The 18496-nt window shown below is 44.9% G+C and overlaps 1 protein-coding gene across 1 annotated transcript in view; it reads left to right on the forward strand.

The window, feature by feature from the left end:
* MAP1B (microtubule associated protein 1B) overlaps positions 1-18496 on the forward strand; it is a 109965-nt gene that overhangs the window by 81888 nt on the left and 9581 nt on the right. The window contains 3 exon segments of the mRNA XM_017890596.1: positions 2008-2090; positions 4846-4986; positions 12260-18494. Of these exon segments, the coding sequence (XP_017746085.1) occupies positions 2008-2090; positions 4846-4986; positions 12260-18494 (6459 nt within the window).

Genomic DNA, 18496 nt, shown 5'->3' on the forward strand with positions numbered 1-18496 from the left:
TTTTTTTTTTTTTTTTTTTTTTGAGACAGAGTCTGACACTGTTGCTGGGACTGGAGTGCAGTAGTGCAATCTCGGCTCACTGCAACCTCTGCCTCCTGGGTTCACATGATTCTCCTCTTGCCTCAGCCTCCCAAGTAGCTGGAATTACAGGCACACATCATCACAGCTGGCTAATTTTTTGTATTTTAGTAGAGACGGGGTTTCACTATGTTGGCCAGACTGGTCTTGAACTCCTGACCTCGTGATCCACCTGCCTCGGCCTCCCCAAGTGCTGGGATTATAGGCATGAGCCACTGCACCTGGCCATTTTTTTTTTTTTTTAACATGGGGTCTCACTTTGTTGCCCAGGCTAGTTTTGAACTCCTGGGTTCAAGTAATCCTCCTGCCTCCGCCTCCCAAAGTGCTGGTATTATAGGCAAAAGCTACTGCGTCCAGCGTTCATCACCTCTATTTTAAAAACATCTTCATCACTGCAAACAGAAACTGTACCCACTCAACAATAACTCACCATTCCCCTTCTCTTAGTCCCTGGTACCTTCTAATCTGCTCTCTAACTCTATAAAGTTGCCTGTTCTGGAGATTTCATATAATTGGAATCACTATATTTATCCTTTTGTATCTGGCTTATTTCATTTAGCAGACTGTTTCCTAGGTTCATCCATGTTTTGGCATTATCAGAACTTCATTCATCTTTATATTTGAATAATCTTCCATTGTATTGATATACCACATTTTACCCAATCATCCATAGATGGACATTTGGGCTGTCTTACCATTGTGAATAATGCTACAATTAACATTGGCATACAAGCATCTGTTCAGGTTCCTGCTTTCAAGTCCACCTGGAAGTGGGATTGCTGGGTCATACAGTAATTCTATTTTAGCTTTTTGAAGAACTGCCGAACTATTTTTCTAGAAAACAGTTGCTTTTGGTCATTCTTTCCTCTTGTATTTCTCTCCTCTGGTGTCTGCCTCCCTCAGATTCTATTCCATTTCCTCCTGCTGCCTGAGCGTCATTGTACTTCCAAGCAGCAGACATGTTTGTGTCTACCCTCCCAACCATGCGTCTCCCTCCCACATTTCAGAGAGAACACCCACTTCCCTGTCCTTAGCAGCTGCCCAAGCATGTATCACCAACTCTGGCCGTACATCCGCCTAATCATTTCATCCCATTGTCCAGGGAGGGGGAGTCTTCGTAGAAGGTCATGCACAGGTCTCTGTCCCCTTTGGCTGGACGGCTGGTTCGGCCACCGAATGACCCTAGGACCTGTGAGTGGGGGGAAGTCAGGGATATGGAGCCACAGCCCTGCAGGGTTTCAGCCTTCCTTAGGCGGTCATCACACCCAACACCTTGCTTTGTTGTTCTCCGTCCACTGTGCATATTTTTAGGGGGCAGTTTGGCCACCCTGTTTCGTGGGAGGGTTGTTCTCCACTTTTCATTTGCTTACAGTGTCTCCAGTTTCCTATGAGCAAGTGAATTAATTAATGAATACTCCAACAGACTGTAAGCCTGCCTCAGACAGCCATTCTGATTGTTGGGCTAATTGTTAGCTGGAGTTTCTGGATGTCATTCATTTCACAATAAGGCTCCTAATTAATCTCAGTGCAGTTCTCACCAGAAGAAAGGCTGATACGGAGAAACATCCCCAATTACCATGAGAAAGGAAATGTCAAGAGCCCCATTGAGTTTTCCTGGCACCCACCCTTGTCTCAGATGAAAACCGCCATTACCACAAGGAGGCTGCCTAGACCGACCCTGAAAACGTTAGAGTGTGAGAGCAGGAGGAGCCCCCGACCACACAAACCCAGCTCGGGGAGGAACCTGCTAGTGGCTGCACCCTTTTTTTAAATAGCACCAATTATGTTTCCCAAAATGATGTAGAGAATCTCGGAGCCGTGTACCACGTCGGAGGCAGAAATTCCTGTGCTGTCCCAGGAGCAGGCAGGGCAGTTTTCATCTGGAAAAGCTAAAGGTCTCCCCTTTTGTGTGTGTTTTTGTGCCTGCAGGACAAAAGATCCTTCATCACCGAAGTGACGTTTTAGAAACAGTGGTCCTGATCAACCCTTCTGATGAAGCAGTCAGCACTGAGGTAAGCATTCAGCTCTGGCTAGGGACCCAGCGGATTAGAAGGGCTGGGCAAATGGGGGCAGGAGAGGGTCACAACAGAGAAAAGTTCTGGGTTAAGAGGTCTTTCTTAACCCCCCACTAATGGTTGGTTCTCTGCATCGGTACCACCCAGACTGCTCCTCCTGATAAGGACAAAGCGGAAGATAGTAGCTGGAACTGTAAGATTTTGTCCAGGCAAGGGAGTATGAATTTGGGGTGTTTATGAGGGGGGTGGTGGGGAGTGCTGCTGGGATGGAGTCTGATAGGGATGTATTAGGGGAAACAGACACAAGCCCTCAGGCTGGGACATACGGGACAAGCCTGGAGAACAATGGCATCTCAAGAATGGCATCTCAGTGCAAGCCCCATTCAGAGCCTTCCTGCACACTCCTATCGCTGTGGAAAGGCAGGCTAGCATAGTGGTCAGAAGCATGGGCTGGCGCCAGGCCACCTGGGTTCATAATCCCACATCTGCCTCTTACTAGCTGGGAGCCTCAAGCAAGCTATTTACTGTCTTTGTCTCAGTTTGCACCTCTGTAAAATGGAGGTCATAATAGTTTCTACATTTAATGTTCATATTTAATGTTGTGCTTAGAAGTACCAAGTGCTTAGAACAGAGCATGGCACATAATGACTGAAATGTAAATATTAGCTGTGATTGTTACTATTACCATCATATGAAACTGTTGCTGCGGAGAGTAACTGGGTATTTCGGAGCCCAGTGTGACGTAAGAACTTGGTTGAAGCCAAGAGTCCCTGGTGACCCAGGCCAGAGGAGTTGCTGTCACTCCACTTTCCACTTCCTTTATTACAGTTGAGCACTTTTGAGATTGAGTTGCTTCTTGGACATTAAAGTAGCCAAAGTCCCTGGGAGCCTGCATTATTTGTAGTGTCCCTTCTACCCACACTTTGAGCATCTCTGTGACTGTATCTTGTTTTTGTAAATGGAGATATAATTCAAGGACCATAAAATCTATCCCTTTAAAGTATGTAATTCGGTGGTCTTTAGTGTATTTACAAAGTTTTGCAACCATCACCCCTAATTCCAGAACGTGTCTATCATGGCCCCAAAGCCCTGAGCTCATCGGCAGTCACTCTCCATTCTTCCCCAGTGCTGACAACCATGAACCTGCCTGTCCTGATTTGCCAGTTCTGGACATTTCATATAAATATAATCATATACTATGTGGCCTTGTGTGTCTGGCTTATTTTAGCCTAACAATTTCAGGGTTCATCCATGTCGTAGCATGTGTCAGGACTGCATTCATTTTCGGGGCTGAACAGTGCCAGTGTATGGATAGCCCACATCTCTGCATCCATTCCTCAGTTGATGGACACTTGAGTTGCTGCCACTTTTTGACTGTCGTGATGTCACCTGTTCTGACTTACTTCTGCCTGCTTTAGATCAGCAGGGCCTCTGACAATACATGAAGGTGCAAAGCTGAGGAAAGTGATGGGATAGCAATCTCTGTTACTAACAGAGTCAGGAAGTAATTACAACTCGAAAAAAGCTGGAGAATTGCAGCCTGTGCAATGTGGTGAAACCCCATGTCTACCAAAAATACAAAAAATTAGTCGGGCATGGTGTTGCATGCCTGTGATCCTAGCTACTCAGGAGGCTGAGATGGGAGGATTGCTTGAACCCAGGAGGCGGAGGTTGCAGTGAGCCGAGATGGCACCACTGCACTCCAGCCTGAGCAACAGAGTGAGACCCTGTCTCAAAAGGAGAAAGAAAAAAAAAATCTGGAGGATTAATATATGTCCAGGCAAACTGCCCAGAAGAGTTGTGAGAAAGGAAAAATATGGAATTTTATAAAAGGAATCCAGGCTTGCCTGTGGAGCAGATGGGGCTGAAACAATTACTTAGGTATATGTGTTTTTTCCATGATTAGACTGTGGGGTTCCTGGGTAAGGGGTCATGGTCTGTTTACTTTTGTATCCTCCCCTCAGTGCCTAACATGATGCCTGGCAAGTAGTATGTGCTGAACATTCATGAACTGGGCACAGAATAGATACCTTGGTGCTTTGGAGTGGTGTTTGCTGAAGGACGGCTGGCTTCCTGCCACTTAAAAGTTCACAGAGTTCTTCAGCGCAAACCATTTGCAGTTCTCTCAAAGACTGCTACATAGGGGCAGCCTTTGCTTTCTATTCAATGACAAGCACCTTACTGATGCCGTTGGAAACTGCACTTGGAGCTGTGTGCTTGCTGCACGCCTTGGAAGGGAAGAGATGCCGTATGGGAGGGGTTGGTTTGGGACCCTAGTTTGGAACCCCGTGCTTCCTGAGGAGGCCACTGGGGAACCTGGACTATACATGGTGATTCAGCCTGTGAGACAGTTCCAAGTCTTCCCTGGTTTCGCAGACCATGTGCTGCTAGCAGACATTTCTAACAGCTGTGGAACGAATGATTACCAGCTGTGAAGGCTCCTTTGAAAAAGAGGAGGAAACTAGTGGGAGAAAGTCGACTATCGCTACTGTCTTGGTTGTAGAGAAACTTTGAAAATGGCATTCATGGGCAAACTGATAACTATACTTACTGGCTTTGTGGATGATCCTACAGCCAGGGATCCATTCAACCCTCCGGTGCTCTTCTGGCCTCCAGGAGAAATTAGACCTTTGGGGAATGAATGCTTTTTGCTGGTAATAAACTCCCATGGCCCCGAAGGCTAGCCCTGTCCTGGCGGTGGGACGGCAGCACTGCCCGCGGCTCATGGCCTACGGTCTGTGCTTTATTGCAGGTGCGTTTAATGATCACTGATGCTGCCCGACACAAACTGCTCGTGCTGACCGGGCAGTGCTTTGAAAACACCGGAGAGCTCATTCTCCAGTCCGGCTCTTTCTCCTTCCAGAACTTCATAGAGATTTTCACCGACCAAGAGGTAGGTTCATGTCTGAGAATATCTGTGTTTCTAGTGGCTTGGTTGCCTTCGATTCCTCTTTGAGAGCACTGGGGGAGACAGAAGAAGAAGGGAAGGGAAGCTCACAGCTCTCCTGAAATAAGCAAAATTGCATGATCCAAAATATTTTATTTTTGTGGTTCATTGCCAAAATAATTTAGAGCACTCATTTACAATTAATTGGAATAATTCTTAATGTGCCTGAGATATAGATGGGAGGGATTGGAACAGTCAACACTTTACAGATGGTAAAAATGATGAAGAAACTTGAAATGTCAGAGCCCAAAAGAAAACCTACGTTTCCTGTTTTCTGAAATAATACTCCAAAGATATCTTGGGCTTTTGGCACCTCCTTTTCCAGGCCTAATTATTTCATATTTTTCTTACTTTAATGCCTGGTCCCAGTGTTTGAACTTGGGCTGTATGAACAGCCCACAAAAGAGAGAAGGCTCTACAAAAGGAGGCACGTAGGAAAATGGGGCACGTCTGTGACCCAAAAAAAACATGGCTAAAGTAGCTGGACTGAAGCTGGGTCATTCGTATTTCTAATGCGTGTCTTATTCAAAGATGACACATGTGAAGTGTTGAAAACTGTGTGAAGTTAGCAGTATTTGGTCAAATGAGATCAAAGATTTTGATGTGCTTATTTCTGCTTGGGAATTTATCCTGGCCGGGAAACTTTCCAAAGTAATGCACCTTGTTTATCTAGGTTATATATTTATAGCAGTTACAGAAACAATTCAGACCCATCACCGTAGTAGGTTGGAGCCTGCCTGTGGCCGATAGCAGATTTCTACATGGAGGGACTGAGGGATGTTCTGATAAGAAGAGTTACCAAGTCTGTTTAAAACTGTCTTCCTGAGATGGCGGCTTGTCCATCTCATGTGTACTGTGAAGGGCCACGTGTCCTTCTGCACTTAACCTTCCTTGGCCCTGTGGTTCAGAGAGAGCTGTTTGTACTTTTCATCACTGGCAAGAACTGTAAGCACACTGCCCAACTTCATCTGGGTCACCTGGAGGCTTCTTTAAAAACACTGATCAGATGGCATAATAATGTTCACTCTCCAGCCACTGGGGAGGGGAGAATGCAAAACTGTGAAAAGGAACATTTTTGAAGCCCCAGCTCTCAGAAGGTGTGGCATCATCTGCATCTTGAAACACACACCAGGACGGCATCCCCCAGGCAGGCAGCTCCTTTCTCAGAGGCTTCAGAGCTCACTCCCAGTTGGTTCATCTTTAGCATTTCAAAATGCAAACTTTGGCCCTGTCTTCCTCCAAGGCCACTAGAGTTCATGCATCTTGCCTCATTCATCTCGGTATCCATTGCACCTGCACGTAGTAAAGGCCTAGTAAGCCACTGTTCGATTGCATTGAAATTCCAAAACTATGGCTACAGTTCTCACTCTGCCTACTGTCCTGAAGTTGTTGTTTGATCACTATAATGTCAGAATCTTTTGCAAGATTATGTCCCCATGTGCATGTTGTACCCAGAGGCAGGTAGGTGGGCATTTGTCTAGTAGCTCTGGGATCACACACATTATTAGCATCTTGCCTCAGGGAAGAGAGAAAGCTGCAGAAGGCTGGAAGGGGCCCAATGACATGGTGAGCAGTTAAGTGGCCTGCTTGTAGCTCATTTGCATGCACATGGGCACTTTCCACATTCCTGTGCAGTTCTGTAGTTATTTTCTAGTGGTTGGTTTCTACCCAAGTGATTGGTTTGTCTTTTTTTGCTGAAAAACCAAGCAAAGGAAATACGTAAAGAAAAGTGTTTGTCATTGCCAAGATTTTCAATAAGGAAGTAACACAATTTGGCATATTTGCATCTCAAATAATATCTCCCCTTCCCCTTCTTTAAATAAGGTTGTTATGAAGATTGCTGCTTATCCATTTTTACTAGATTATGGAAGCAAAATTTTAGCACCATGGGCTGTGCATGTGTCAGATTTTGCCACTAACTACAGAAAAAGAAAATTGCCCTAACTGAAGAACTCGACTTCTGTGGAAGGGCAGATTCCCCAGGGTTTATAATTATTGGGGTAGGTTCTGGAGGACACACATTTTGATTATACTCAGGTATCATGTCATGTTCTCTTCCGCCACCCACAAACCCCCATGCTGGTACTTTTGAAAAAGCAACAGTTAATACATATTGAAAAGGATCTCTAGGATTTTCCCTAACAGACTAGATCAATGGTGTCAGTGTGGTGGGGGAAGGCAAGGGACATTGGGTCAAATTCACTCTTCCTCCTGCCCCAACCAAAGCAACTCGGCCTTTATCTATTTTACATTGTGAACTTTGAAGAAAGGATGCCACAGCTAAAGTGAATTGAAAATCACTGGACTGGACCAGTGGTTATCAGCCTTTTGGAGCTAGGATTGCCCATTGTTGCCTTGGAAAAAGGGTTGAGTAACTGAATAACAAACAGACCTTGAAGACCGCTTGGTGTCCAGCCCTGTTCCTTTTATCCAGTCCTTGAAACATACTAGTTAACTCCAGGGAAACCAAAACCACAATTTGGGACAAAAAAAATGATACTTTTTTAAAAAATATAAGAACAGCTAAAAATAAATAGACTGAAAAAATAGAACTATCAGTACACTTTGAGCTTCAGGGTTTTGGAGTCTTAATCACCGGAGATCAACTAACAAAACCAGAACTAACAGACAGTACTATTGTCTGGCTGACCCCACTCCTCCCTGAAATCCAGGGATGGTGAAATCATCATCTCCTGGGGGCATTTTTCAGTCTCTGTGTTGGAAAGTTTTTCCTTATTTGTCTCATTGTATCTTCAAGGAAGTGATGTGATCCCTTTCCCACCTACAGTGTCTTAGATACCCTTCACCCACACTGCCAATTTTTTCCCTTTTAGATTAATCATCTTCAGTTTTTACCCACAGTTCTTCAAAACCCTGCTCGCTGTCCTTCCAACTTGTTCCTCTGTCAAGAAAGGGAGGCGAAGGCCAGGTGCTGTGTCCCATGCCTGTAATCCCAGTACTTTGGGAGGCCAAAGCGGAAGGATCACGCGAGGCCAGGAGTTCTAGGCTGCACTGAGCTATAATCTGCACTGCACTCCAGCCTGGGCAACAGAGCAAGATTCTGTCTCTTAAAAAAATAAAAAATCCAACTCTACTTAAAATTTAAAAAGAAGAGGAGATGGGATGGGTATGGGGGGAATTCAGGAGTTTAGTCCTGGTCATGTTTTAGTGCCTTGAAATCAGACAGTTGGATTTATGAGAACAGAGCTCAGGGAACTCAGAGTTGGGCTGGAGATATTAATTTGGAATCCATTAGCATATTAGAGGTATTTAAAGCCCAGAAGATACATGATGTGACCTAGAGTGAGAAATATTTTCAGAAGAGAAAGGGGCCCAGGTGCAGTGTTGAGAGGTCATGAGGCCAAGAGGAAGGAGCCAGTAAGGGAGACTTATTTCAGGTTTTTGCTTATTGGTCTAATTTCTCTAAAATGTCATGACTCAGACTGGACACCCTATTTCAGGAGTCATTTGACCAGGTTAGGATTGTGACAGTTGATAATGTCTATAGTTTTCAGTACAATCTTCTATTAAAGAAGTCTAAAAGTGACTTTTGACCATCACCATACACCATTAAATGTCAACGGGGAAGAGATGCAGGCTTTGAGGGGCTCTACAATTTATATAATTTAAGGGCTCTTTTTTAAGAAAAATGAAACAATTGTTAATACACAATTAAGTTCAGGGCCATGCCAATGAGGTACCTTGAAGTTTAAGCTTCTTTGGCTTCATGATAAATCCATTTGACCATAACTAAAATCCCTGAGTCTTTTCCATGGATATTATTGTTAAGCCACATCTCCCAATCCTGTAGTTAACCCTGCTGGTTTATTGAACCTTACATTTATCCCTTTAAAATGCCATCCTGTTAGAGTTGACTTAGCCACCATCATCCCCATGTCAAGAGCTTTTATAAATACCTTAATTCTGCCATCCCACATTTTGCTGTCTCCCATTTTCATACAATCCACAGATATACGCATGACTTCACCATTTTCATCCAAGTGCATACAGGCCAGGTAATGAGACTTGAGGCCGCCCATCATAGACCTCCCTCCAGGTTGACATTAAGCAGCACTAGTTATATGGCTGGCTGGAAATCTACCTAATTCTGCTATCACACTGTTCAGGGATCCTATTAAATATCTTGCTAAAGCCCAGAGATACACTGTCTACTATATTTCCTCATCAGCCAAGCAAGTAACCTAATCAAAAAAGAAATGTAGTTAGCAGGCCATGGTTTAGAAATTCAAATCTTATTTCATTAATATCATCTGCAGCAAAACCATTTATTTATTATATCTTCCTTCCTCTTCCAGTATGCCTGCATTTAATCAGAAAAAGTAATTCACAGAAAAGATTATCTTTGTCCCAAAGCATATTCCTCCCAGTTGCATCTGTCATCCAACTTTGCAAGAACCAGGGTGGCACTCAGTGTGGTTACATCTGAAGCACCCACTCCAGGAAGACAACATGTGTTGAACGGCCAAGTTTGGCACACAGATCAACAAACATCTCCTGAGCCTGATTATGTGTTGAGGAAACAAAGATAACCAAAATACAAAGATACAGAAGATATATTTCCTGCTATCAGATATGTTTAGAGTAGTGGGTTATAATAGGTACCATTTACCATGATGATGATTTCCCAATTTGTTTAGAAGAAGGCTCAGTTTCCAAGTCTAAGAACTAGTCACAAGCTTCCTTCCCACTGTTAACATTGTTGGATCCTCCTTACGGTTCTCATCTATTCATTGAATAAGCTTGATTGGGTGCTGCCTTGGGCTGGCCACTCTTAAGATCCTGTCTTTGCCCTTGAGGAACTCTCTACTCTGCTTGTTGGCCCACAGGTCTGGAAAGAGGCTGTGGGGGAAAACACAGGCTTCATTCTGTTGTGTAGTTCCAAGGATGTAGGAGTTGTTCTTCCTCCTCTTCCCTCTGCCCAATTCCATCTGTCTGTTTTATGACTGAGGGCTCTGTCCAGTCCTGTCTCTGCGTTCTTGTCTCATCATTCAGAGTGTGCTGCTGTTTCTTCGGAGGGACCAGATTTTCCATCTCCAGAAAGAAACCTGTCAAAGCAATGCTGGCTTTCTTTTCTGCTTTGCCTTGTACATCACGGTTGTTCATTCACCAGTGTCTCTTGGCTATCTTTCATGACCTCTGACTTCTCAGAATTCTGTGCAGTCTTGTTTTGTTTTGGGGTCATTTCCTGCATTTCATAGAAATTCTCTGGATAGAGGTGAAAAGATGAAAAGTAGGAAGATATTCCTTAAGTCTTTCTACCTTCTGCTTCAACCTAGTGATTACATACTTTACATAAAAAGAGCTAGTGATTGAATGCCCCCTACTAACAGCTGGATTATACCCTTGGCTGCCACACCCCTCAGCTAGGGTGGAATTTCAAAATTAAAATGAACTAAACTTAATTTTAAATTTCACTATTAAAGATTCAGCAGTTATCCTAAATTTGCCTCCTAAAATGTATTATAAAACATGAAGAGTTTGTAAGTGCTCTGTGTGAAAATTGGAATCTAGAGACTTTTAATTGTGCTACAGTGCTTGTGATGAGGGTCTCTGCTAGTTATTGTACAATAAGCCATATTTGATGCCCTGTGTTTGCATTGGCCAGCAAATCATTGGAGCAAAGATGCCTGTCCCCTCTACCCAAAGATGGTTACCATTTGCTTTTTCACTTTTCTTAGCTCCCAAAATGGAGTTGATTCTTATCCCTTTTATAGAAAATTGTGAAGTCACAGAAAACCCACAAAATTTTATTATTTTGTTATTTTGCGACCCTCTACATAAAATGTTATGCTTAGGACTAATATGCTAACAAAACATAAATGACTATTTTACTGCAATGTTGCAGTCAAATACAGGAAAATTCAGATTCTATAAATTATTCTTACAAACATTCATAATAGCAGCCTCAGAATGCTGATAGCCAGGAGACAGAGGAAACTAATCTAATACTAGAAAGTAAGAGTTCAGACCTGCTGGCTCAGGGATGCCTGGACCAAATGAAACTTTGGCTTTACCCCTTGATCATTTGTCATCCAGAACACAGAGCCCTTTTCAGTCAAAATTCTGAGCTGATTTGTGAGCTTTACTGAGACGGAAAGAAGATTGGAGTTGATGGCATGATTCTCCATCACTAATTTGCTAGGCTAAGACCATGAAATATGTGGCCATAATATGGAGTGAGAGAGAAAGTAGTGTTTTTATTAAACCACAATTTCTGTTTTGGTCCTGATTTGCTTTTCTGTGTTTACATCCTTGGGAAGTACTTAACAATGTGTTGAAAAATGTTTCAGCCACATTTGATCTCAGCTGCTCACACCCAACTTGCCCTGAAAAGAAGGGGAGCGGTAAGAGAACAGAGTGGCTCACTGTGGAGTTAAATATGAGCAAATGGGGAACAGATTTGGCCACTGGCTTTTATAATTATCCAACCACTTTAATATCATGGCTTTAATAAACAAGCATTTGTATCTGCAGAGAATCTTCTGGGTGACCCCCTCATGTTTTAATCAGTGGGCACTGATACCAGAAACCAGTAATTTTTTGTAGTAACAGGCAGTCCATAACTTCTTGTCTCCTATGGGGAAAAACCCACCAAGGTTTTTTCTTTTTTACATACAGATTCTAAAAGGAGGCCGCAACAAGTGCCCTGTTAATCTGAATTTCTTTGAGGTGTCAAACAGGCCTTTTTTTTTTTCGCCAAGTCTAGTGGAATAAAAGAAAACATTTTTTATTCGTGGTGAAATGACTCAGACAGCTTTCTCTTAATATAGTTTAATGTTTTTTAAAGGGCATCTTTGCCTTTACTCTAGGGATAATATTCAAAGTATTTCATAACCACTGCAGCACAATCCCCAATTGCTCAGGTGGTCACTGGTCTTAGAACTGGACCAGAGTTCTGGCATTCCCCTGCTGGGCAGGAATAGATGGTGGAGGGGTTTTCGGAGAGGTGCCAGGGTGAGTGGGTACTGGTTGAGGTAGAAGCCAGTAGTAGTGGGGCTCAGGACAAAGGGCTGTTCACCTTCTAGTAGGGAAGTATTTCAGCATTTAAGCAACCAGCATTGCTACATGAGTGCATGTCTGAAACTGGTCTTATGTGCATCCTGTGAGCCTATAACACATAGTTATAGCTGGAGATGATGTATCAGTGATGATAATCACTTACACCTTTTCTTTCTTTCTTTCTTTTTTTAAAACCCAGATCGGGGAGTTACTAAGCACCACCCATCCTGCCAACAAAGCAAGCTTAACCCTGTTCTGTCCTGAAGAAGGGGACTGGAAGAACTCCAATCTTGACAGACACAATCTCCAAGACTTCATCAATATTAAACTCAATTCAGCTTCTATCTTGCCAGAAATGGAAGGACTTTCTGAGTTTACTGAGTATCTCTCAGAATCAGTGGAAGTCCCATCTCCCTTTGACATCCTGGAACCTCCCACATCGGGTGGATTTCTGAAGCTCTCCAAGCCCTGCTGTTATATTTTTCCAGGAGGGAGGGGAGATTCTGCCTTGTTTGCAGTGAATGGTTTCAATATGCTCATCAATGGCGGATCAGAGAGAAAATCCTGCTTCTGGAAGCTCATCCGACACTTAGACCGAGTGGACTCCATCCTGCTCACCCACATTGGGGATGACAATTTGCCTGGAATAAACAGCATGCTACAGCGGAAAATTGCAGAGCTTGAGGAAGAACAGTCCCAGGGCTCCACCACAAATAGTGACTGGATGAAAAACCTCATCTCCCCTGACTTAGGAGTTGTATTTCTCAATGTACCTGAAAATCTCAAAAATCCAGAGCCAAACATCAAGATGAAGAGAAGCATAGAAGAAGCATGCTTCACTCTCCAGTACCTAAACAAATTGTCCATGAAACCAGAACCTCTGTTTAGAAGTGTAGGCAATACTATTGATCCTGTCATTCTTTTCCAAAAAATGGGAGTGGGTAAACTTGAGATGTATGTGCTTAATCCAGTCAAGAGCAGCAAGGAAATGCAGTATTTTATGCAGCAGTGGACTGGCACCAACAAAGACAAGGCTGAACTCATTCTGCCTAATGGTCAAGAAGTAGATCTCCCAATTTCCTACTTAACTTCAGTCTCATCTTTGATTGTGTGGCATCCAGCAAACCCTGTGGAAAAAATCATCCGAGTCCTGTTTCCTGGGAACAGCACCCAATACAACATCCTGGAAGGACTGGAAAAACTCAAACATCTAGACTTTCTGAAGCAGCCACTGGCCACCCAAAAGGATCTCACTGGCCAGGTGCCCACTCCTGTGGTGAAACAAACAAAACTGAAACAGAGGGCTGATAGCCGAGAAAGTCTGAAGCCAGCCACAAAACCACTTCCTAGCAAATCCGTGCGCAAGGAGTCGAAAGAAGAAACCCCTGAGGTCACAAAAGTGAATCAGGTGGAAAAGCCACCCAAAGTTGAAAGCAAAGAAAAAGTAACGGTGAAAAAAGATAAGCCAGTAAAAACAGAGACCAAACCTTCAGTGACCGAAAAGGAGGTTCCCAGCAAAGAAGAGCCATCTCCAGTGAAGGCCGAGGTGGCTGAGAAGCAAGCCACAGATGTCAAACCCAAAGCCGCCAAGGAGAAGACGGTGAAAAAGGAAACAAAGGCAAAGCCTGAAGACAAGAAAGAGGAGAAGGAAAAGCCAAAGAAAGAAGTGGCTAAAAAGGAAGACAAAACACCTATCAAGAAGGAGGAAAAAACAAAAAAGGAAGAAGTGAAAAAAGAAGTCAAAAAAGAAATCAAGAAAGAAGAGAAAAAAGAACCCAAGAAAGAGGTTAAGAAAGAAACACCGCTGAAGGAAGCCAAGAAGGAAGTTAAGAAGGAAGAGAAGAAGGAAGTGAAAAAGGAAGAAAAGGAGCCCAAAAAAGAAATTAAGAAACTCCCTAAAGACGCAAAGAAATCATCTACTCCTCTATCTGAAGCAAAAAAACCAGCTGCTTTAAAACCAAAAGTACCCAAGAAGGAAGAGCCTGTCAAGAAAGATTCTGTTGCCGCCGGGAAGCCAAAGGAGAAGGGGAAAATAAAAGTCGTTAAGAAGGAAGGCAAGGCCACAGAGGCTGTCGCTGCAGCTGTCGGCACTGGAGCTGCCACAGCAGCCGTGGTGGCGGCAGCTGGAATAGTGGCCACTGGCCCCGCCAAAGAACTCGAAGCTGAGAGGTCCCTTATGTCGTCTCCTGAGGATCTAACCAAGGACTTTGAAGAGTTAAAGGCTGAAGAGGTCGATGTAACAAAGGACATCAAGCCTCAACTGGAGCTAATCGAAGATGAAGAGAAACTGAAGGAAACTGAGCCAGTCGAAGCCTACGTCATCCAGAAGGAGACAGAAGTCACCAAAGGTCCTGCCGAGTCCCCTGATGAGGGAATCACCACCACTGAAGGGGAAGGCGAATGTGAACAGACACCTGAGGAGCTGGAGCCCGTCGAGAAGCAGGGAGTAGACGACATTGAAAAATTTGAAGATGAAGGAGCAGGGTTTGAAGAATCCTCAGAGACTGGAGACTATGAAGAGAAGGCAGAAACTGAGGAGGCTGAGGAGCCAGAAGAGGATGGGGAGGAACACATATGTGTGAGCGCCTCTAAGCACAGCCCCACTGAGGATGAGGAAAGTGCCAAGGCGGAGGCTGATGCATACATCAGGGAGAAGAGGGAGTCTGTGGCCAGTGGGGACGACCGAGCCGAAGAAGACATGGATGAGGCCATTGAGAAAGGAGAGGCTGAACAATCTGAGGAGGAGGCTGATGAGGAGGACAAAGCTGAAGATGCCAGAGAGGAGGAATATGAGCCGGAAAAAATGGAAGCTGAAGACTATGTGATGGCTGTGGTCGACAAGGCTGCAGAGGCTGGTGGTGCCGAGGAGCAATATGGATTCCTCACCACACCAACCAAGCAACCAGGAGCCCAGTCTCCTGGCCGAGAACCTGCATCTTCAATTCATGATGAGACTTTACCTGGAGGCTCAGAGAGCGAGGCCACCGCTTCTGATGAGGAGAATCGAGAAGACCAGCCTGAGGAATTCACTGCCACCTCTGGCTACACTCAGTCTACTATTGAGATATCCAGTGAGCCCACCCCCATGGATGAGATGTCTACCCCTCGAGATGTGATGAGCGATGAGACCAACAATGAAGAGACGGAGTCCCCTTCTCAGGAATTCGTAAATATCACCAAATACGAGTCTTCATTGTATTCTCAGGAATACTCTAAACCTGCTGATGTTACACCACTCAACGGATTTTCTGAAGGATCAAAAACAGATGCCACCGATGGCAAGGATTACAATGCTTCAGCCTCTACCATATCACCACCCTCTTCCATGGAGGAAGACAAATTCAGCAGATCTGCTCTACGTGATGCTTACTGCTCTGAAGTGAAAGCCAGCACCACATTGGACATCAAAGATACCATCTCAGCTGTTTCAGGTGAAAAGCTCAGCCCATCAAAGAGCCCATCCCTGAGTCCATCTCCACCATCACCCTTAGAAAAGACCCCCCTGGGTGAACGTAGTGTGAACTTCTCTCTGACGCCCAATGAGATTAAAGTCTCTGCAGAGGCAGAAGTAGCCCCGGTGTCTCCTGAGGTGACCCAAGAAGTAGTTGAAGAACATTGTGCTAGTCCTGAGGACAAGACTCTGGAAGTAGTGTCACCATCTCAGTCCGTGACTGGCAGTGCTGGTCACACACCTTACTACCAATCTCCCACCGATGAGAAATCCAGTCACCTCCCTACAGAAGTAATCGAAAAACCACCAGCAGTTCCAGTGAGTTTTGAATTCAGTGATGCCAAAGATGAGAGTGAAAGAGCTTCAGTAAGCCCCATGGATGAGCCCGTGCCTGACTCAGAGTCTCCTATTGAAAAAGTTTTGTCTCCTTTACGCAGCCCGCCCCTCATTGGATCCGAGTCTGCCTATGAAAGTTTTCTAAGTGCTGATGACAAGGCTTCTGGCAGAGGTGCCGAAAGCCCCTTTGAAGAAAAGAGTGAAAAACAAGGCTCTCCAGACCAAGTAAGTCCAGTTTCTGAAATGACTTCCACGAGTCTTTACCAAGACAAACAGGAAGGGAAAAGCACAGACTTTGTACCAATAAAAGAAGACTTTGGCCAGGAAAAGAAAACTGATGATGTTGAAGCCACGAGTTCTCAACCAGCACTGGCTCTGGATGAAAGGAAATTAGGAGATGTTTCTCCCACACAAATAGATGTCAGTCAGTTTGGATCTTTTAAAGAAGACACTAAGATGTCCATTTCTGAAGGTACTGTCTCAGACAAGTCAGCTACTCCTGTTGATGAGGGTGTAGCAGAAGACACATACTCTCATATGGAGGGTGTGGCCTCAGTGTCCACAGCCTCAGTGGCTACGAGCTCATTTCCAGAGCCAACAACAGATGATGTGTCTCCTTCTCTGCATGCGGAGGTTGGCTCCCCACATTCCACAGAAGTAGATGACTCCCTTTCAGTGTCTGTTGTGCAAACACCTACCACATTCCAGGAAACAGAAATGTCTCCATCTAAAGAAGAATGCCCAAGACCGATGTCAATTTCTCCACCAGACTTCTCCCCTAAAACTGCAAAGTCCAGGACACCCGTTCAAGATCACAGATCTGAACAGTCCTCAATGTCTATTGAATTTGGCCAAGAATCTCCTGAGCACTCCCTTGCTATGGACTTCAGTCGACAGTCTCCAGATCATCCTACAGTAGGTGCAGGTGTGCTTCACATCACTGAAAATGGGCCAACTGAAGTGGACTACAGTCCTTCTGACATGCAGGACTCCAGTTTATCACATAAGATACCACCTATGGAGGAGCCGTCCTATACCCAAGATAATGATCTTTCTGAGCTCATCTCAGTATCTCAGGTAGAGGCCTCCCCATCCACCTCTTCTGCTCATACCCCTTCTCAGATCGCTTCTCCTCTCCAAGAAGATACTCTATCTGATGTTGCTCCCCCGAGAGATATGTCCTTATATGCCTCACTCACCTCTGAAAAAGTGCAAAGTCTGGAAGGAGAGAAGCTCTCTCCAAAATCTGATATCTCTCCACTCACCCCACGAGAGTCCTCTCCTTTATATTCACCTGCTTTTTCAGATTCTACCTCCGCAGTCAAAGACAAAACAGCAGCTTGCCACACTTCCTCTTCTCCACCCATAGATGCAGCATCTGCAGAGCCCTATGGCTTCCGTGCCTCAGTGTTATTTGATACCATGCAACACCATCTAGCCTTGAATAGAGATTTGGCCACACCTGGCCTGGAGAAGGACAGTGGAGGGAAGACACCTGGTGACTTTTGCTATGCCTATCAAAAGCCTGAGAAAACAACCAGGTCCCCAGATGAAGAAGATTATGACTACGAGTCTTATGAGAAGACCACCCGGACCTCAGATGTGGGCGGCTATTACTATGAGAAGATAGAGAGAACCACAAAATCCCCAAGTGACAGTGGCTACTCCTATGAGACCATTGGGAAAACCACCAAGACCCCTGAAGATGGTGACTATTCCTATGAAATTATTGAGAAGACCACACGGACCCCTGAAGAGGGTGGGTACTCATATGACATAAGTGAAAAGACCACCAGCCCCCCTGAAGTGAGTGGTTACAGCTATGAAAAGACTGAGAGGTCTAGAAGGCTTCTGGATGACATCAGCAATGGCTATGATGACTCTGAGGATGGTGGCCACACACTTGGGGACCCCAGCTACTCTTATGAGACCACTGAGAAAATTACCGGTTTCCCTGAGTCTGAAAGTTACTCCTATGAGACAGCTAAAAAGACGACGCTAACCCCCGATACTTCCACATACTGTTATGAGACTACAGAGAAAATCACTAGAACCCCTCAGGCATCCACATATTCCTACGAGACTTCAGACCTATGCTACACTGCAGAAAAGAAGTCCCCCTCAGAAGCCCGCCAGGATGTCGATTTATGCCTCGTGTCCTCCTGTGAATACAAACACCCCAAGACAGAGCTTTCGCCCTCCTTCATTAATCCCAATCCTCTTGAGTGGTTTGCCAGTGAAGAGCCCACTGAAGAATCTGAAAAGCCCCTCACTCAATCAGGGGGAGCTCCACCGCCTCCAGGAGGAAAGCAACAGGGCCGACAGTGTGATGAAACCCCTCCCACCTCAGTCAGTGAGTCGGCCCCATCCCAGACCGACTCTGATGTTCCCCCGGAGACTGAAGAGTGCCCCTCCATCACGGCTGATGCCAATATCGACTCTGAAGACGAGTCGGAAACCATCCCCACAGATAAAACTGTCACGTACAAACACATGGACCCACCTCCAGCTCCTGTGCAAGACCGCAGCCCTTCGCCACGCCATCCTGATGTGTCCATGGTGGACCCAGAGGCCTTGGCCATTGAGCAGAACCTGGGCAAAGCTCTAAAAAAAGATCTGAAAGAGAAGACCAAAACCAAAAAGCCAGGT

This window comes from Rhinopithecus bieti, unplaced genomic scaffold (assembly GCF_001698545.2).
Source record: "Rhinopithecus bieti isolate Rb0 unplaced genomic scaffold, ASM169854v2 scaffold_18354, whole genome shotgun sequence".
NCBI classification, from domain to species: Eukaryota; Metazoa; Chordata; class Mammalia; order Primates; family Cercopithecidae; genus Rhinopithecus; species Rhinopithecus bieti.